The 19,669-nt window shown below is 37.2% G+C and overlaps 1 protein-coding gene across 2 annotated transcripts in view; it reads right to left on the bottom strand.

Annotated features, from left to right (window-relative positions):
- The window catches only part of GTF2A1L (general transcription factor IIA subunit 1 like), a 56,667-nt gene that overhangs the window by 5,732 nt on the left and 31,266 nt on the right, over positions 1–19,669 (bottom strand). The window contains exon 8 of one of the 2 annotated variants that reach the window (XM_077134176.1): positions 17,399–17,488. The exons of the other annotated variant lie outside the window; for it this stretch is intronic. Coding sequence (XP_076990291.1) covers positions 17,399–17,488 — 90 coding nt within the window. The remainder of the gene's footprint in view (positions 1–17,398; positions 17,489–19,669) is intronic. 2 annotated transcript variants of the gene reach the window in all.

The raw sequence follows: 19,669 nt of genomic DNA, 5'->3' as shown, positions 1-19,669 counted from the left end.
GTAAATGCCACTCATTCTTCTAGGTGCTCAGGCAAAAAAGCCTTAATGCCCCTTCTTCATGGTCCATATATGGATCCAACCACAAATGTTAGGTTTACCTATAAAGCGTATTCACAGTCCAACTACTTCTACTACTATTATTCTTGTTTAAGCCACCATCCTAACTCCCCTAGATTAGCAGTCTCATAACTACTCTCCCTGTTTCACCCTTGTTCCACTGCAATCCTCTAGTAAGTACAACAGCCAAAATGATCCTGTTAAAAATATAGGTCAGGAATTCCAAGAAGATGGCCGAACAGGGTAGATCAAGTTCAGTTGTGCTCTAAGGAAACATTAGAGAAAGAAGGGGAAGGCAACTGAGACAGAGATTCAGGAGTACAGATGACCTAGGAGAGCATTCTGCACCACACAGGGCAACTCTGATTCCAGAGGCTGAGGAAATGAGAGACAGAGGACTGGAGCCGAATGGGGAAGCATGGATCCCAGAGGATTGCACCTACAGTGGGGAGACTGGACGGGAACTCGGAAGTAAGCCAAGCTGCACTCCTTGAATGCACTACCCTCATGAGTACAGTGCCATGACCCGCAATTCAGCCCACACCCAATATACCTGAACCCCATCACCCACCTGCTCTGGCACTCCAAGCACCCCCGCCCCACCAACCCCAGCGCTTGTACATGCCCCCCACCCCCAAGTGCAGCCCAACCCACCTTTCCTGTACCCCTCCGGAGCACTACTGCCCTCTCCCTGCTCCCTGTAGGCTGTTGCCAGTACATGAAGGCTATGGGCACAAACCTCCATACCCAGGCTATACCTGCCCCCTGCCCATAAATTTGTACAGCCTCATGCCACCCCACCCCCGAGGTCTGTATATCAATTTACAGCACTCCCAGACCCGCGCATGCACTCGGTCCCCAATCACACCCCTCAGCTCTGGGAACATCAGTTTACAGTACTCCTAAACCCTTGCATACGCGGACCCCAATCACGTCCTTCAGCTCTGGGAACATCAGCTTATGGCACTTCTAGATCCGCGCATGTGCATAGCCCTCATGAAAAAGCCCTGACCTGCATAGCTGGGTCATATCCACCCCCAGCCCAGGAAGGCATAACCCCAACCCGCAGTCTTGGCTCTGCGCATACGCACAAAGGGCCCCACACCCTAGACCAGCACACACCAGGGTTATAGCCTCCCAAGCCTGTGCACCTGCACAGTTACATCCTCCGTGATCACTGAGCACCCATGTTCACAAGGGGCATCAGCACAACATCCCCAACCTGCGCCTATAACTGCGCTGGGATGCATCACCACACCGTTATGCCCCACCTTGTACACTGCACCTTCTACACATCCACCCTGAAAACACAAGGCTTTAGACTACTGAAGGAAATCAACAACCAAAGTAAATCAATCAAGATATTTACATGCAATGAAAACAACAGAGGATCACTAACCATATCACAATCCACACAGATAGAGCCCAGCCTAACAAACAAATTAAAATACCAGAGGAGACACAGACATTGGAACAACTAATCAAAGATGTTCATATAATTCTACTTGATAAAATAAGTGGGATGGCTAATGACATAAAGGAGATCTAGAAAACGCAGAAGAGCATAAAGAGGAATTTGAAAGAATAGAAAAATATCAGATATCACAGAGATTAAAGATTCTGTTGACCAAATAAAAATGTACTAGGGGGCATGGGTAGCTCAGTGGTTAAATGCCGGCCTTTCATGAGGGAGACTCAGGTTCAATTCCCCGACCATGCCCCCCCCCCCCAAAAAAAAAATACTAGAGGCGGGCCGCGGTGGCTCAGCGGGCAAGAATGCTTGCCTGCCGTGCCGGAGGACCCCGGTTCGATTCCCGGCCCCAGCCCATGTAAAACAAACAAACAAACAAACAAACAAACAAAAAATAATAAAATTAAAAAAAAAAATTAAAAAAAAAAAAAAAATACTAGAGGCCAGGATGACCAATTTTAAACACTCAAAACAGCAAATGGCAAAAAAAGATGAAAAAATTTGATTTGGATTTCAGGGAAATGATAAATAAAACAAAGTGCACAAATATAAGAATCATTGGTGTCCCAGAAGAAGAGAGCTGTAAAGGCTATGAAGAGTAGTTGAGGAGATAATGGGGGAAAACTTCCCAACCTTATAAAGGACATAAATATACAAGTCAAAGAAGCCCAACAAATTCCAAACAGAATAAATTCCAATACACCTTCCCCAAGACACATTCTAATCAGTCTGTCAAATTTTGAGGAGAAGCAGAAAATTCTGAGAGTGGCAAGAGAAAAGCAATCTACTACATACAAGGGAAACTACATAAGACTGAACTCAGACTATTCAACTGGCACCATGGAGGCTAGAGGGGCCATATCAGTGATATAATATATTTAAGAACCTGAAAGAGAAACACTTCCAGCAAGAAGTGTTTGTATCCCACCAAATTGTCCTTCAAAAGTGACAGAGAGATTAAAATCTTCACAGACAAACAAATCCTGTAAGATTAAAGAGACTGGCCCTACAAGAAATACTAAAGGCAGTTCTGCCAGTCGGAAAAAAAAATACAGGAGAGGGAGGTCTACAGGAGGGCACAGAATTGAATACTACCAGTAAGGGTAACTTAAAGGACAAAAAGAGAGAAGGGGGAAAGAATAAATACTTCTGACAAATAAACTAAAAAAATTAAGATGGCGGATTCAAAAAATACTTTTTCAGTAATAACTTTGAATGTTAATGGACTCAACTTACCAATTAAAAGATGCAGACTGGCAGAATGGATTAAATATAATTTTACAAAAGACTCATTTTAGACACAAGGATATAAATAGATTCAAAGTGAAAGGATGGAAAAAGATGTTCCATGCAAGCTATAAACAAAAGAAAGCAGGAGTAGCTATACTAATATTAGACAAAATAGACTTTAAATGTACAGACATCATAAGAGACAAGGACACTATATATTAATTAAAGGGACAATTCACCAAGAAGATATAACAATCATAAATGTATATGCTCCCAATCAAGGAGCTCCAAAGTACATGAGACAGACAGTAGCAAAACTGAAGGGAGCTATCGATGTTTCAACAATAACAGTAGGAGACTTCAATATACCACTCTCCTCTATAGATAGAGCAACCAGACAGAAGATTAACAAGGAAATAGAGAAGTTAAACAACTTGATAAATGAATTAGACGTAACAGACATATATAGGTTACTGCACCCCAAAACACAAGGATATACATTCTTCTCTAGTGCTCATGGAACATTCTCCAGAATAGAGCATATGCTGGGGCACAAAACAGGTCTTTATAAATTTAAAAACATTGAAATTATTCAAAGTACTTTCTTTGATCACAATGGAATGAAGCTGGGATCTCAATAAAAACCTAAGAATGAGAATATTCACAAATATATGGAGATTAACACAATCTTAAACAACCAGTGGGTCAAAGAAGAAATTGCTAGAGAAATCAGTAACTATCTGGAGATGAATGAAAATAAGAATGCAACTTATCAGAACTTATGAGAGGCAACAAAGACTGTGCTGAGAGGGAAATTTAATGCCCTAAATGCCTATATTATAAAAGAAGAAAGAGCAAAAATCGAGGACTTAACTGCTCACCTGGAGGAACTTGAGAAAGAACAGCAAACTAACCACAAAGCAAACAGAAGAAGAAAAATTAAAATTAAAGCAGAGTTAAATGAATGGGAGAACAAAACAACAATAGGAAGAATCGATAAAATCAAAAGTTGGTTCTTTGAGAAAATCAATAAAATTGATGGGCCACTAGCAAGGCTGACAGAGAAAAAAAGAGAGAGGATGCAAATAAACAAAATCAGAAATGTGAAGGGATGCATTATCACAAGTCCTGAAGAAATAAAAGAAATCATATGAGGATACTCTGAACAACTATATGCCAACAAACTAGCCAACTTAAATGAAATGGACAAATTCCTGGAAACACACAAATAAGCTACGCTGACTCAGGAAGAAACAGAAGATCTCAACAAACCAATCACAAGTAAAGAGATTCAATTAGTCATCAAAAATCCTCCTACAAAGAAAAGTCCAGGGCCAGATGGGCTGCACAGGGGAATTTTATCAAACATTCCAGAAAGAACTAACACCAATCCTGCTCAAACTTTTCCAAAAAATTGAGGAAAAAGGAAGTCTACCTAACACATTTTATGAAGCTAATTACCATTTTTTTCTTATTATTTCTTTTACTTTTCTTTATTCTTGTATTTTTTATTATTTTTATTGTTTTTGAAGCTAATATTTTAATACCAAAACCAGGTAAAGATGCTATAAGAAAGGAAGACTTCCTAATGTTCTATGTACCTAATGTCCCTATGTTCTCCCTAATGAACACAGGTGCAAAAATTCTCAACAAAATATTAACAAATTGAATCCAACAACACATTAAAAGAATTATATGCCACGACCAAGTAGGGCTTATACCAGGAATGCAAGGATGGTTCAACACAAGAAAAAAATCATTTAATATAATACAGCGCATTAACAAATTGAAAGGGAAAAAAATCACATGATCATCTTGATTGATACTGAAAAAGCATTCACCAAAACTCAACATCATTTTCTGATAAAAACACTCCAAAAAAGATAGGAATCAAAGGTAACTACCTCATTTTAATAAAGGGAATATATGAAAAACCAATAGCCAACATTGTTCTCAGTGGAGAAAGACTGAAAGCTTTCCCCTTAAGATCAGGAACAAGACAAGGATTCCCACTGTCACCATTATTATTCAACACTGTGCCAGAAGTTCTAGCTAGAGTAATCAGGCAGGACAAAGAAATAAAAGGCATCCAAATTGGAAAGGAAGAAGTAAAATTCTCATTATTTGCAGATGGCATGATACCATAATGGGAAAATCCTGAGAAATGTACAACAATGTTACTCGAACTAAAAAACAAATTCAGCAAGGTGGCAGGATATAAAATTAATGTGCAAAAATCAGTAATTTTTCTATATGCAACCAATGACCTAACTGAAGAGTCAGTTAAGGAAAAAAACCCATTCAAAATAGCAACTAAAAGAATCAAGTACTTAGGAATGAACTTACTAGGGATGTAAAGGACTTGTACACAAACCTAAATAACATTCCTAAAAGAAATCAAATATCTAAATCAGGTGGAAAGACATTCCCTGCTCATGGACAGGAAGGCTAAATATAGATAAGATGTCAATTCTACCCAAATTGATCTACAGATTCCACACAGTACCAATCAAACTTCTAACAACTTACTTTGAAGATTTGGAAAAGCTAGCTACCAAATTCATCTAGAAGTGAAAGAGACCCCAAATAGTTAAAAAGCATCCTAAAAAAGAAGAACAAGGTGGGAAAATTAACACTCCCTGACTTTAAAACCTATTATAAAGCCACAGCAGCTGGAACAGCATGGTTTTGGCACAAAGATAGAAGCACTGACTACTGGAATCGAATAGAGAGTGCAGAAATAGACCACTAAACTGATTTTTGACAACCCCAAATCCTCTGAACTGGGACAAAATAGTCTTTTCAATAAATGGGCATGGATTGGAAGACCTGGATATAAACAGTCAAAAGAATGAAAGAGGACCCCTACCTTACATGCTATATAAAAATTAACTCAAAGTGGATCAAACACCTAAATATAAGAACACCACAAAGCTTTTTCAAGACCTAGTAATAAGAGGTAGCTTCCTAAACTTTACACCCAAAACACAAGCAACAAAAGAAAAAATAGACAAATGGGAATTCTTCAAAATCAAATGCTTCTGTACCTCAAAAGACTTTGTCAAAAAGGTGAAAAAGCAGCCAACTCAATGGGAGAAAATATTTGGAAATCACATATTGGACAAAGGTTTGATATTCTATATACACAAAGAAATCATACAACTCAACAACAAAAGAACAACCAACCCAATTATACAACAGGCTAAAGGTATGGACAGGCATTTTTCTGAAGAGCAAATATAAATGGTTCAAAAGCACATGAAGAGGGTGGACCACAGTGGCTCAGCAGGAAGAGTTCTCACCTGCCATGCCAGAGACCCAGGTTTGATTCCTGGTCCCTGCCCATGCAAAAAAAAAAAAAGAAAAAATCGTGATGATGGATGCACAACTATATGATGATATTGTGAACCTCTGAGTGTATACTTTAGATGATTATATGGTATCTCAATAAAGTTACATTAAAAAAAAACATAGGTCAGATATAATTTCTCTGCTCAAAACTCTCCAAAGACTTTCCATCCAAAAACGAAGCCCTTCCAGTGAACTATAAAATTCTCACTTCACCTCACTTACTGTAGTGGCCTCCTCACTGTTCTTTGAACACAAAGGCATTCTCCTACCTTAGGGCTTCTGTATTTGCTATTCCCTTTGCCTGAAATACTTTCCCCCAAATATCTTCATAGTTAATTTCCTTATCTCCTTCTGATCTTTACTCTATCATGTTCTCCATAAGGTCTCCCTTGGACAATCCAACTAAAATTGCAACTACCCTCCCCAACATCATCAAAATATTAAATTCTATAAACATGACCCAAATAAAAATTCTAGTAGGGCTTTGTTTGAACCAGACAAGCTTAATCTGAAGTTCATATGTAAAATAAACAAGAATATCCAATGAAGATGTACTATCCCTACCACATGTTAAAACCTCAAAGTAATTCTGTGTACTACAGGCCCAAGGACAGACAAACCAATGGAACAAAACAGAAAGTAAATACGCAAATGTATTTAAAAATTTGGTAGTTTCCAGTGCCTGCCAGTGCAAAAAAAAAAACCAATCGGTAAAAGATAAAGAAATCATCTCTTGTAAGTAGAGACGAGATAAGAGTTTTCAATAAATGATATTAGGACAACTAGGTAGCCACCTAGGAAATAAATCTGTAACCTATATGTCACATTATATACCAAGATTAATGCCAAATGGATCAAGACTTAAATATAATAGAAGAAACCAAATGTTTTATCTGATAGCATTAGCAAGGCTATAGGAAAAGAGGGACTATCAAATGTTGCTAATAGTAGTATATAATGGAACAACCCTCTTGGACAGCTTTTTTTTTAAAAAATATTTTTATTGACAAAACAACATACAAACACAAACATTCCTAACATACAAACATTCCATACATGGTACACAATCAATGGCTCACAATATCATCATATAGTAGTATATTCATCACCATGATCATTTTTTTTAGAACATTTGCATCACTCCAGAAAAATAAAGGAAAAAAAACCACTCATAACATACCATACCCCCTTACTCCTCCTTCTCATTGACCACTAGTATTTCCATCTACCCAATATAGTTTAACCTTTGTTTAACCCCTATTTTTTTAATTCATATTTTTTATTCATCTGCCCATACCCTAGAAAAAGGGAACATCAGACACAAGGTTTTCATAATCACACAGTCACACTGTAAATGTTCTATCTTCATACAATCATCTTCAAGAAACAAGACTACTGGAGAACAAACAGCTCTACAGTTTCAGGTACTTCCCTTTAGCCACTCAAATATACCATAAACTGAAAAGGGATATCTATATAATGCATAAGAATAACTTCCAGGATAACCTCTCGACTCTGAAATATCTCAGCCACTGACACTTTATTTTGTCTCATTTTTCTCTTCCCCCTTTCAGGTGAGTAGGTTTTCTTAATCCCTTGATGTTGAGTCCCAGCTTGGAGAGCATTTTGACAATTTCTAACCAAATACATTTCCCCTTTGACCTATCAATCCGACCTCTGAGGGTTTAACAGATGTACCTTAAAATATACAAAATTTCTTACGGACACAGTAATTCAATAGCAAAAGACTGTATTTTTCAGTCTTTTGATAACCCAAACAGCTACCAAAAGGAACTGTTAAAATAAATTTTAATACATCCTACAATGGGATATTACACAGCTGTAAAAATATTATCACAAGGATAACGTCCTTATATGAAAAGATCTCCAAGATACAAGAGTTAAAAAGGCAAGATACAGAATATAGTGTTGTCTGTGCTACCTTTTGGTCTTATACTTAAAAAAAGAAACAGTAAATATATTAAGAAACAATTACAACTGATTACTTAGTTGCACTCAGGCAGAACCAGGGAGATACTAATAGGAATGTGCATACAGTGAAGGGGTGGGAACCAGCCTTTTCACTGTATGCCTTTTTACAATGTTTGATTTTTTTTAACAATGTGACTGAACTATTCAAAAAACAAAAATACACATTAAAAATGTCTGCGCTACACACACTTACCAATTAATCATTGCACTGCCATCTAAGGTACAAAGCCAACAATAAAACAAATGTTTGATAAACTGTTAAATGAAGATACAGCATATTCAAAACGTTTTCACATCCCACTGTAAAGTGTTCTACAGCACAGAACACTCCCATCAATAGTAAAACGTTTTACCATTAATCATCCCTATCATATCATTATTAATCCTTTGTTAATCTTAGGCATTTTCTAGGCCTCTTGAATAACATTCCACACCTTTTAACTAATTCTTACCCAGGATGTATATCAGTGGCCTTCACTGGCCCTTTTCCATTACATGTTAATATTTTAATATTAAGCAATTAATATTGATTAATAAAAGCCATATGAAATTTTTAAAAAGTGCTTCTTAAACTTTAATGTGCCTACAAATCACCTGGTTGCCTTGTTAAATTGGAGTGGGACTCAAAATTCTGCATTTCTAATATCTCCCAGGGGGACTGATGCTACTAAAATATAAAGCTCTAAAAGACTATTCAAAAATATCTCAATTTACTTGAGTTCGGTTTCAATACTACTTAAAACAAGTCAACACATAGCTAGAATCAGAAAGCTTTTTTTTTATAAAAATTCACTGCCCTTTTTGACCTTTCAGATATATTCTCTTTATCTTACTTCATCATTCCTCTTTAAAACATTTTAATCAGAGAATAGGGCCAAAATGGTGGCTTAGCGAGTTGTGAGATTTAGTTCGTCCTCCAGAGCAGCTAATAAGTAGCCAGGAACAGTAAGCACAGAACAACTACTGGGGTCACAACAGTGACCAGACACATAGCGTACCCAGTCTGCACCAGCTGCAAGCCCACCCAGAACCATGAGTTCTGCAAACCACGGCAGCCGGTGCCCCTCCCCTACAGGCTGCTTCTAAGAAGGGAAAGAGTTTACCAGCAGCAGGGGCTGAGTACAACCAAGCTCCAATTGTGGAATTAATTAACAAATTCTGACTACTAAAAATACGCCCCCAGCTCAGCTGAACCTCAAGTCAAAGCGGAAGTCGCTGGTTTTTGCCCAGTGCAGAGGGGGCAGGGCTGACAGAAAAAGGAAAAAAAAAAAAAAGAGTTTTTTTTTTTTTTTTTTTCTTTTTTGGATTTGTAAAGGTCTGAGCCATGAAGGAAAAGAGGGGGCAAATAGGACCTGGAGATACACAGAGCAACGTACCAACTTAAGCTCTTGATCGACAAACCCAAGGAATTGGGGTCTTGCTCTGAAAAGGATTTTTCTCTTCCGTTTTGGTGGCTGTGTTTCTGGTGGGACCTGCAGGCAGACAAGATCCATGTACTGGGCAGGATAGGAAAAATGGAGAGCCCAAAGGCTTCATAGGAAAACCTTTCCATCTGATGGGTCTCACCCTCAGGGAAAACTGGCACAGGTGACTCTTTCCTCCTGACAGGAGGCCAGTTTGGTCTGGGAAAATCTGGCTGGAGTCTATAATACCTAAGTAAACCCTTCTAAGGGGGGGAAAGGGCACCATACAGGCAGGGCAAGAAACAAAACAAGAACTGAAAAATTCTGATCTGTTAAACAAAACCTAAGCTAAAGGTCCAGAATGAGCTGAACTGAATGTCAAAGAACAGAGGCAACAAAGTCATTGAGCAAGAAAATCCTAGGTAATAAAACTGAAAACAATCTCCAGAATAAACTAATTAAGGTAATTAAATGCCTAGACACCAGCAAAATATAACTAATCATACTAGGAAAATTGAAGATATGGTCCAGTCAAAGGAACAAACCTTTGAGATACAGGAGTTGAAACAATTAATTCAGAATGTTCGAACAGATATGGAAAACCTCACCAAAAATCAAATCAATGAATTGAGGCAGGATATAAAGAAGGCAAGAAATGGACAAAAAGAAGAAATCAAAAGTCTGAAAAAACAAATCAGAGAACTTAAGGGAATGAAAGGCACAGCAGAAAAGATGAAAAAACAATGGAAACCTACAATGTCAGATTTCAAGAGGCAGAAGTAGGATTAGTGAACTGGAGGACAGAACATTTGAAATCCAACAAGCAAAAGAAAATATAGGGAAAAGAATGGAAAAATATGAGCAGAGACTCAGGGAACTGAATGACAACATGAAGTGCACAAGTATAATGTTGTGGGTGTCCCAGAAGGAGAAGAGAAGGGAAAGGGAGGAGAAAAACTAATGGAAGAAATTATCACTAAAAATTTCCCAACTCTTATGAAAGACTTAAAATTACAGATTCAAGAAGTACAGCATACCCCAAACAGAATTAATCCAAACAGACATACTCTAAGACACTTACTAATCAGAATGTCAGATGTCAAAGAGAAAGAGAGAATCTTGAAAGCAGCAAGAGAAAAGCAATCCATCACATATAAGGGAAGCCCAAGAAGACTATGCATAGATTTCTCAGCAGAAACCATGGCAGTGAGAAGACAGTGGGATGATATATTTAAATTACTAAAAGAGAAAAATTGCCAACCAAGAATTCTATATCCAGCAAAACTTTCCATCAAAAATGAGGCAGAAATTATAACATTCACACGAAAAATCACTGAGAGAATTGGTGACCAGGAGACCAGCTCTGCAAGAAATACTCAAGGGAGCACTAGAGACAGATATGAAAAGACAGGAGAGAGAGGAGTGGAAAAGACAGTAGAATGAAGACTATCAGTAAAGGTAAAAAGAAGAAACATTAGATATGACATATAAACTCGACAGTGTAGATGAAATAGACAACTTCCAAGAAAGGCAAGAACAAACAACATTGACTCAAGAAGAAAGAGACAACCTCAAAAAACCAATCATAAGAAACTGAATCAGTCATTGACAAGCTCCCCAAAAAGAAAAGTCCAGGACCAGATGGCTTCACGTGTGAATTCTCCCAAACAGTCAAGAAAGGATTAGTACCAAACCTGCTCAAACTCTTCAAAAAAATTGAAGAGGAGGGAAAGCTACCTATCTCATTCTGTGAAGCCAACATCACCCTCATACCAAAGCCAGACAAAGATATTACAAAAAAAAGAAAACTACAGACCAAACTCTTTTATGAATATAGATGCAAAAATCCTCAACAAAATTCTTGCAAATTGAATCTAGCAGCATGTTAAAAGAATTATACACCATGACCAAGTAGGATTCATCCCAGGTATGCAAGGATGGTTCAACATAACAAAATCAATTAATGTAATACACCATATCAACAAATCAAAGCAGAAAAATCACATGATCATCTTGATTGATGCAGAAAAGGTATTTGACAAAATTCAACATTCTTTCCTGTTGAAAACACTTCAAAGGATAGGAATAGAAGGGAACTTCCTCAAAATGATAAAGGGAACATATGAAAAACCCACAACTAATATCATCCTCAATGGGGAAAAACTGAAAACTTTTCCCCTAAGATCAGGAACAAGACAAGGATGTCCACTATCACCACTGTTATTCAACATTGTGTTGGAAGTTCTATCCAGAGCAATTAGACAAGAAAAAGAAATTCAAGGCATCAAATTGGAAAGGAAGAACTAAAACCCTCACTGTCTGCAGATGATATGATACTGTATGTTGAAAACCCTGAAAAATCTACAGAAAACCTACTAGAGCTAATAAATGAGTATAACAAAGTGGCAGGTTACAAGATCAACACTCAAAAATCTGTAATATTTCTATACACTAGTAATGAACAATCTGAGGGGGGAATCAAGAAAAAAATTCCATTTACAATTGCAACCAAAAGAATAAAATAATTAGGAATAAATTAAAGTAAGGATAAAAAAAGACCTATACAAAGAAAACTACAGGAAATTGTTAAAAGAAATCAGAGAAGACCTAAATAAATGGAAGGACATACCGAGTTCATGGATTGGAAAATTAAATATAGTTAAGATGTCAGTTCTACTTAAATTGACTTACAGATTCAATGCAATACCAATTAAAATCCCAAAAACCTACTTTTCAGAAATAAAAAAACCAATAACCAAATTTATCTGGAAGGGTAGGGTGTTCCGAATAGCTAAAAGTATCCTGAGAAAGAAAAATGAGGTCGGAGGTCTCACAGTACCTGACTTTAAGGCATATTATGAAGCTACAGTGGTCAAAACAGCATGGTACTGGCATAAAGATAGATATACTAACCAACAGAATCAAATAGAGTGTTCAGATATAGACCCTCTCATCTATGGCCAATTGATCTTTGATAAGGCAGTCAAGCCAACTTACTTGGGACAGAACAGTCTCTTCAATAAATGGTGCCTAGAGAACTGGATATCCATATGCAAAAGAATGAAAGAAGACCCATCTCTCACACCCTATACAAAAGTTAACTCAAAATGGATCAAAGATCTAAACATTAGGTCTAAGACCATAAAACAGTTAGAGGAAAATGTTGGGAGATATCTTATGGATCTTACAACTGGAGGTGGTTTTATGGACCTTAAACCTAAAGCAAGAACACTGAAGAAGGAAATAAATAAATGGGAACTCCTCAAAATTAAACACTTTTGTGCATCAAAGAACTTCATCAAGAAAGTAGAAAGACAGCCTTCACAATGGGAGACAATATTTGGAAACGACATATCAGATAAAGGTCTAGTATCCAGAATTTATAAAGAGATTGTTCAACTCAACAACAAAAAGACAGCCAACCCAATTACAAAATGGGAAAAAGACTTGAACAGACACCTACCAGAAGAAGAAATACGGATGGCCAAGAGGCACATGAAGAGATGCTCAATGTCCCTGGCCATTAGAGAAATGCAAATCAAAACCACAATGAGATATCATCTCACACCCACCAGAATGGCCATTATCAACAAAACAGAAAATGACAAGTGCTGGAGAGGATGCGGAGAAAGAGGCACACTTATCCACTGTTGGTGGGAATGTCAAAGGGTGCAACCACTGTGGAAGGCAGTTGGGCAGTTCCTCAAAAAGCTGAATATAGAATTGCCATACGACCCAGCAATACCATTGCTGGGTATCTACTCAAAGGACTTAAGGGCAAAGACACAAACGGACATTTGCACACCAATGTTTATAGCAGCATTATTTACAATTGCAAAGAGATGGAAACAGCCAAAATCTCCATCAACAGAAGAGTGGCTAAACAAACTGTGGTATATACATATGATGGAATATTATGCAGCTTTAAGACAAGATAAACTTATGAACCATGTAATAACATGGATGGACCTAGAGAATATTATGCTGAGTGAATCCAGCCAAAAACTAAAGGACAAATACTGTATGGTCCCACTGATGTGAACGGACATTCGAGAATAAACTTGAAATATGTCATTGGTAACAGAGTTCAGCAGGAGTTAGAAACAGGGTAAGACAATGGGTAATTGAAGCTGAAGGGATACAGACTGTGCAACAGGACTAGATACAAAAACTCAAAAATGGACAGCACAATAATACCTAATTGTAAAGTAATCATGTTAAAATACTGAATGAAGCTGCATCTGAGCTATAAAAAAAAAAAAAAAAAGAATGAAACCCTATACAAAAATTAACTCAAAATGGATCAAAGACCTAAACATAAGATCTAAGACCATTAAACTGTTAGAAGAAAATGTAGGTAAATATCTTATAAATCTTATAATAGGAGGCGGTTTCCTAGACCTTACACCCAAAGCACAAGCATTGAAGAAAGAAAGAAAGAAAGAAATGGGAACTCCTCAAAATGAAACACTTTTGTGCATTAAAGAATTTCGTCAAGAAAGTAAAAAGACAGCCTATACACTGGGAGACAACATTTGGAAACGATATATCAGATAAAGGTCTAGTATCCAAAATATACAAAGAGATTGTTCAACTTAACAACAAAAAGACAGACAACCCAATTACAAAATGGGCTAAAGACTTGAACAGATACTTCTCAGAAGAGGAAATACAGATGGCTAAAAGGCACATGAAAATATGCTCAACTTCCCTGGCTATTAGGGAAATGCAAATCAAAACCATAATGAGATATCATCTCACACCCATCAGAATGGCCATTATCAATAAAACAGAAAATGGCAAGTGCTGCAAAGATGTGGAGAAAGAGGCATACTTATCCACTGTTGGTGGGAATGTCAAATGGTACAACCGCTGTAAAAGGCAGTTTGGCGGTTTCTCAGGAAGCTAAGTACAGAACTGCCATATGACCTGGCAATACCATTGCTACTCTGAGTTATCTCCTCAGAGGATGTGAGGGCAAAGACACAAACGGACATGTGCACACCAATGTTTATAGCAGCATTATTTACAATTGCCAAGAGATGGAAACAGCCCAAATGTCGACAGACGAGTGGCTAAACAAGCTGTGGTATATGCATATGATGGAATATTATGCAGCTGTAAGACAGAATAGAGTTATGAAGTATATAACAACATGGAGAGACCTTAAGGACATTATGCTGAGTGAGATTAGCCAGAAATAAAAGGACAAATACTGTATGGTCTCACTGATATGAAATAACATTAATGAATGAACTTGGAGAATTTCAGTTAAGAACAGAGGTCATCAGGAGATAGAAATAGGGTAGAGATTGGGTAATTGGAACTGAAGGGATACAGATTGTGCAATGGGACTCATAAAAATTCAGACATGGATAACACTACCTAACTATAATAAAATAATGTTAGAACACTGAAAAAAAAACATTTTAATCATTCTCCATTGTCCTGGTTTCCATTAATTTAATATTATTATTAAAATATCCTCTAATTAGAATACTCTCAGACAACTAGATCTGTAATCACTATACATATAATATCACTGCTATCTATATCCACAAGGTTGTTGCAAGAAGCAAAAGATGATGTATCAGGGGTGCACGGGTGGTTCACTGGTAGAATGCTCACCTTTCATGTGGAACACCCAGGTTTGATTCCCGTATCATGCACCCAAAAAAGAAATTAAAAAAACAAAAAAGATGATATATCAGAAAACATTTTGAAAAATACAAAGTACTATATAATTATGAACTATCTGCCACAATGCAGCACAATAAAAGAGACCATATCCATAAAGGTCTAGCAAATTATTTGTGTCTGTATGAAATTCATATAAAATTTAGTGCCTGTGCTGGTCTGAAATATCTATGTACCCTGGAAAAGCCATGTTTTAATCCTAATCCCATTTTGTAAAGGCAGCCATTTCTTCTAATCCCTATTCAGTATTGTATGTTTGAAACTGTAATAAGATCATCTCCCTGGACATGTGATTTAATCGAGTGGTTGTTAAACTGGATAAGGCTGAGGCTGTCTCCACCCATTTGGGTGGGTCTTGATTATTTTCTGAAGAGGATATATAAAAAGGAAATATTTTGGAGGGTGAGAGATTCAGAGAAAGCAGAGGAGAAAGGCATAGCCACGAGAAGCAGAGTCCACCAGTCAGTGACCTTTGGAAATGAAGAAGAAAAATGCCTCCCAGGGAGCCTCGTGAAGGGAAGACAGTAGAGAAAGCCAGCAGATGACGCCTTGCTTGCCATGTGCCCTTCCAGCCGAGAGAGAAACTGTGACTGTGTTCGCCATGTGCCTTCTGATTTGAGAGAGAAACCCTGAAATTCATTGGCCTTCTTGAACCAAGGTATCTTTCCCTGGATGCCTTTGATTGGATGTTTCTATAGACTTGCTTTAATTGGGACATTTTCTCGGCCTCAGAACTGTAAACTAGCAACTTATTAAATTCCCCTTTTTAAAAGCTATTCCATTTCTGGTATATTGCATTCCAGCAGCTAGCAAACTAGAACAGTGCCCTATAATGTTTTCTGTCAATAAAAAATTAAAATAAGTTTCAAACTGAGAACTAACACTTTCTATTGTCTATTCTTTCTTATGTTCATATTTCCCACTATCTAATTGTCTCTTCTACCTGTATAATATGTAATAGGTGAGACACTGATTTCATTTTGTAGAGAAAATTCTATGATTTAGATTCTCTAGAATTGTTACACAATTCAAAGCATTATCCTTGGTTTCCCCTGAGAATATTTAAAAAAAAACAAAGATGCAAATATGCATGAACAAGGACAAAAGCTGACCAATCCATCTTCTAGTACATAATCATAGCAGCAGTTTTTCATTTTCTTTTTACACAAAAGTAGTAGTATTGCTTTTTAATTGTTAAAGTTAAAATGCTACTAACTCAAAACCTGACAAACACTTTCAACTCTCCCTTGCCCATTATTCTCTAATATCCAACTAATCACTAAGTCTCACTGATTCTTCTGTCATAATCTTTGCCTCTTCCTTGTTCTACACTGCCATCCTTAGTCTGGACTCTTGTTATTTCATATCTGTAGTTTACTTACCATCTGCCTCTTCTAAACACTGTCAGTTTTTAAACCCAATTACAATTTGCTCAATAACCTGCTCAGAAGGGTAATGTCCATCAGACCAACTTTGGATTTCTTCCACAAGGAAACTACAAACTACTTCCCCTACTACCACCACCCACCCCATCCCACAAAGCTTCATTTCCTAATACATCCCAAAAGAAAACACTTCATTCAAGGCAGAGCTGTCTTTTCACTGTCCCTTGCACAGACTACATTCATTCAGTTCTCTGCCTTTTTATCAGGCTATTCTACTCTGAATGTTTCCTCTTCACACTTATCTATATCATAAAAATCATTCAAGGCCCATTTCAAAGCTCCACATCGCCCATGAATGATTTGTGAAGAACTCCAACTACAAATGATTTCTTGCATTTTCTGGCCACTTCTAGGACTTACTCTCTGTGTCACACATCTTACTATTCGACTTACATCCTACTTATCATAGTGTTTGATTTGTAGGCCAAAGTTTTACCATTTGATTTAGCAGTTACATATTTTAGCATTCAATTTACATGCCTTCTTATTGTATGCCAATATATTCTTTTATAGAGAAACATCTTCTTTCAATAAGACTGTCACCTGCTTAAGACAAAAGACTTCATTTTTTTGTATCATGAGGCACAGCACAGTGCTAGACCCAAAATATACCCTCAATTTATAGAATTAAATAGCTGTTTCAAGATTAAGTTATCTGTGAATTGAAATTTACCATCATATTTCCCATGATTTTACATACCTTTCTACTATGAAAGCAATTAAACCCAAAGTACAAGAGGTGAATACAGTACCTTTTCATACTGACAGACTATTACATTATCTGTGTCAAACAGGTCTGGCACATCCTGTTCACTAACATCATCTCCAGAATTTAAAGGGTCCTAAAGATGAAAGATGATCACATTAAAGAATTTCATGGTGCTTTGAATTTTTTAAAGAGTGACACATATAGAAATAAAAGAACCTGGTCAGAATGCAGGGTAAAGGATGATATTGTCTATATTTTCTAACCTCATCTTCTGTGTGAGACCAAAGGAAAAGATGTTTATTTGGTCCAAAAGTTAAATTTTTTTGTAGCACACTGACTAATTTAACTTGTCTGGTCAGTTTATTTAAACAACCTGTAGTAGTTAAGTTCAGGTGTCAACTTGGCCAGGTGATGCTGCCCAGTTCTAGTGCTGAGGACCTAATCAGCATGTGAAATTCATCTATAACTGATTACATCTGCGGATGGCTAATAGGAGTGCCTTCCACAGTGAGTAATGTTTAATTTAATTATCTGGAGGCTTAAAAACAGAGAGGTCAGAAGACAGTTCAGTACAATTCATTACAGCTCAGTACAATGCAGTTCAGAGCTCAGAGACAGCTCAGACCTAGACATTTGGAGATGTAGAAAGGATACACTCTTGGGAAAGCCATTTGAACCCAGAAGCCTGGAGAGAAGCCCAGCAGACATCTCCATATACCTTCCCAAATTAATGAATTTGTAAGTAAATGAATCTCCTTTATAAAAGCCATTTCATTTCTGGCAGCATTCGTCAACTAAAACACAACCTAATTATATGGAACCTAGAACAGGGAATGAGATCTTATTATTCTGTACAGCTTAATGAAATATCTGGATACATTCCTGAGTAGTATAGGTAGAAAATAAAGTATTTTCCAAGTCCCCTTGAGGAACTGGGGAAAAATGAGGAACAATTAGGCTTCCCCACTTGGGGAATTCCTGGTAGTTTCTCAAACATGAGGGACTTCCAATTTAATAGGCCAAGCCCCTGATCATGAAGTTTACCCTTATGAAACTTACTTCTATAATGGCAAAGCTAGGCCTGCTTATAATTATGTCTATCACCCCAGAGAGCCTCTTTTGTTGCTCAGATGTGGCTTCTTTTTTTTAAAGCCAACTCTGCAAATAAACTCACTGCCCACCTCCACCCCCCCCACCCCCCCACCCCCGCTCATCTGGGATATGACTCCAAGGGGTACAAGCCTCCCTGGTAGCAAAGGGCATGACTCCCAGGGATGAGTCTGGCCCTGACACCACGGAATGGAGAATGCCTTCTTAACAATAAAGGAGAAAATAAATGGACTAAAATAAAACTGCAGTGGCTAAGAGATTTCAAATAGAGTAGAGAAGTCATTCTGGAGGTTACTCTTATGCAAGCTTCAGCCAGATACAGCAAAGTACCACAGAATGCCAAGCCCAAACAACAGTACTCCTGAAATCCTAGGGAGTTCTCTAGGCTCTATCTAAGTCTCATCAAGGTTTTCTTAGTAAGTTTATTAGTAATCCCTGGAGATTGAGAGGAAAAACAAATGACAGGGAGGAGGTCTAACTGAGAAATTAGGATGTAACAAATGGCAGTGACTACAGACTCATCATAGAGATTTTTTTTCTTTTTGTATCTAGTGTTTTAGAATAGCCAGAAGGAAATACCTGAAATTGTTGAACTGTAATCCTGTAGCACTGGTCTTTGATAATAATTGTAAAACTATATATACGTGTGTGTGTGTGTATGTATAACAATATTATACTCTCTTATAAACCTACCTCTATTGTAAGTCTTAAAATTGGGTACAGTGCTAGTGGTCTTTTTCTACAGTAATGCGAATGTTCTAAAAATGATCATGGTGATGAATGCACAACTATGTGATGATACTATGATCCACTGATTGTATTTTTTGGATGGACTGGATGGTGTGTGAACATATCTCAATAAAATTACATTTTTTTAAAAAAGAACTTGGAGAATCCTTATGGTTTTGTATTATTTTTGCAATTTTTCTGTAACTTTGAAAGTATTCCAAGTAAAAAGTTAAGGGGAAAAAAAGAACTTGGAAAGACAGAATAGTATTGTACTTAAAAACTTGAGTTTTAGAGTCAAACAGCCTAGTTTGAATCGTAGCTTGGCCACCCAATAACTACATGGCTGACCATGGGCAAGTTACTACAACTCTCCTTATCTCAGTTTTCTCATCTGTAAAATAAGGACAGTAATAATAGCCATCATATGCTGTAAATATTAAATAACATAAGCAAAGTAAGACTTAGCATGGTACCT

Source organism: Tamandua tetradactyla, chromosome 17 (assembly GCF_023851605.1).
Source record: "Tamandua tetradactyla isolate mTamTet1 chromosome 17, mTamTet1.pri, whole genome shotgun sequence".
NCBI lineage: Eukaryota > Metazoa > Chordata > Mammalia > Pilosa > Myrmecophagidae > Tamandua > Tamandua tetradactyla.
Note: the sequence above shows the minus strand (reverse complement) of the source record. Positions and strands in the feature narration are given on the sequence as shown.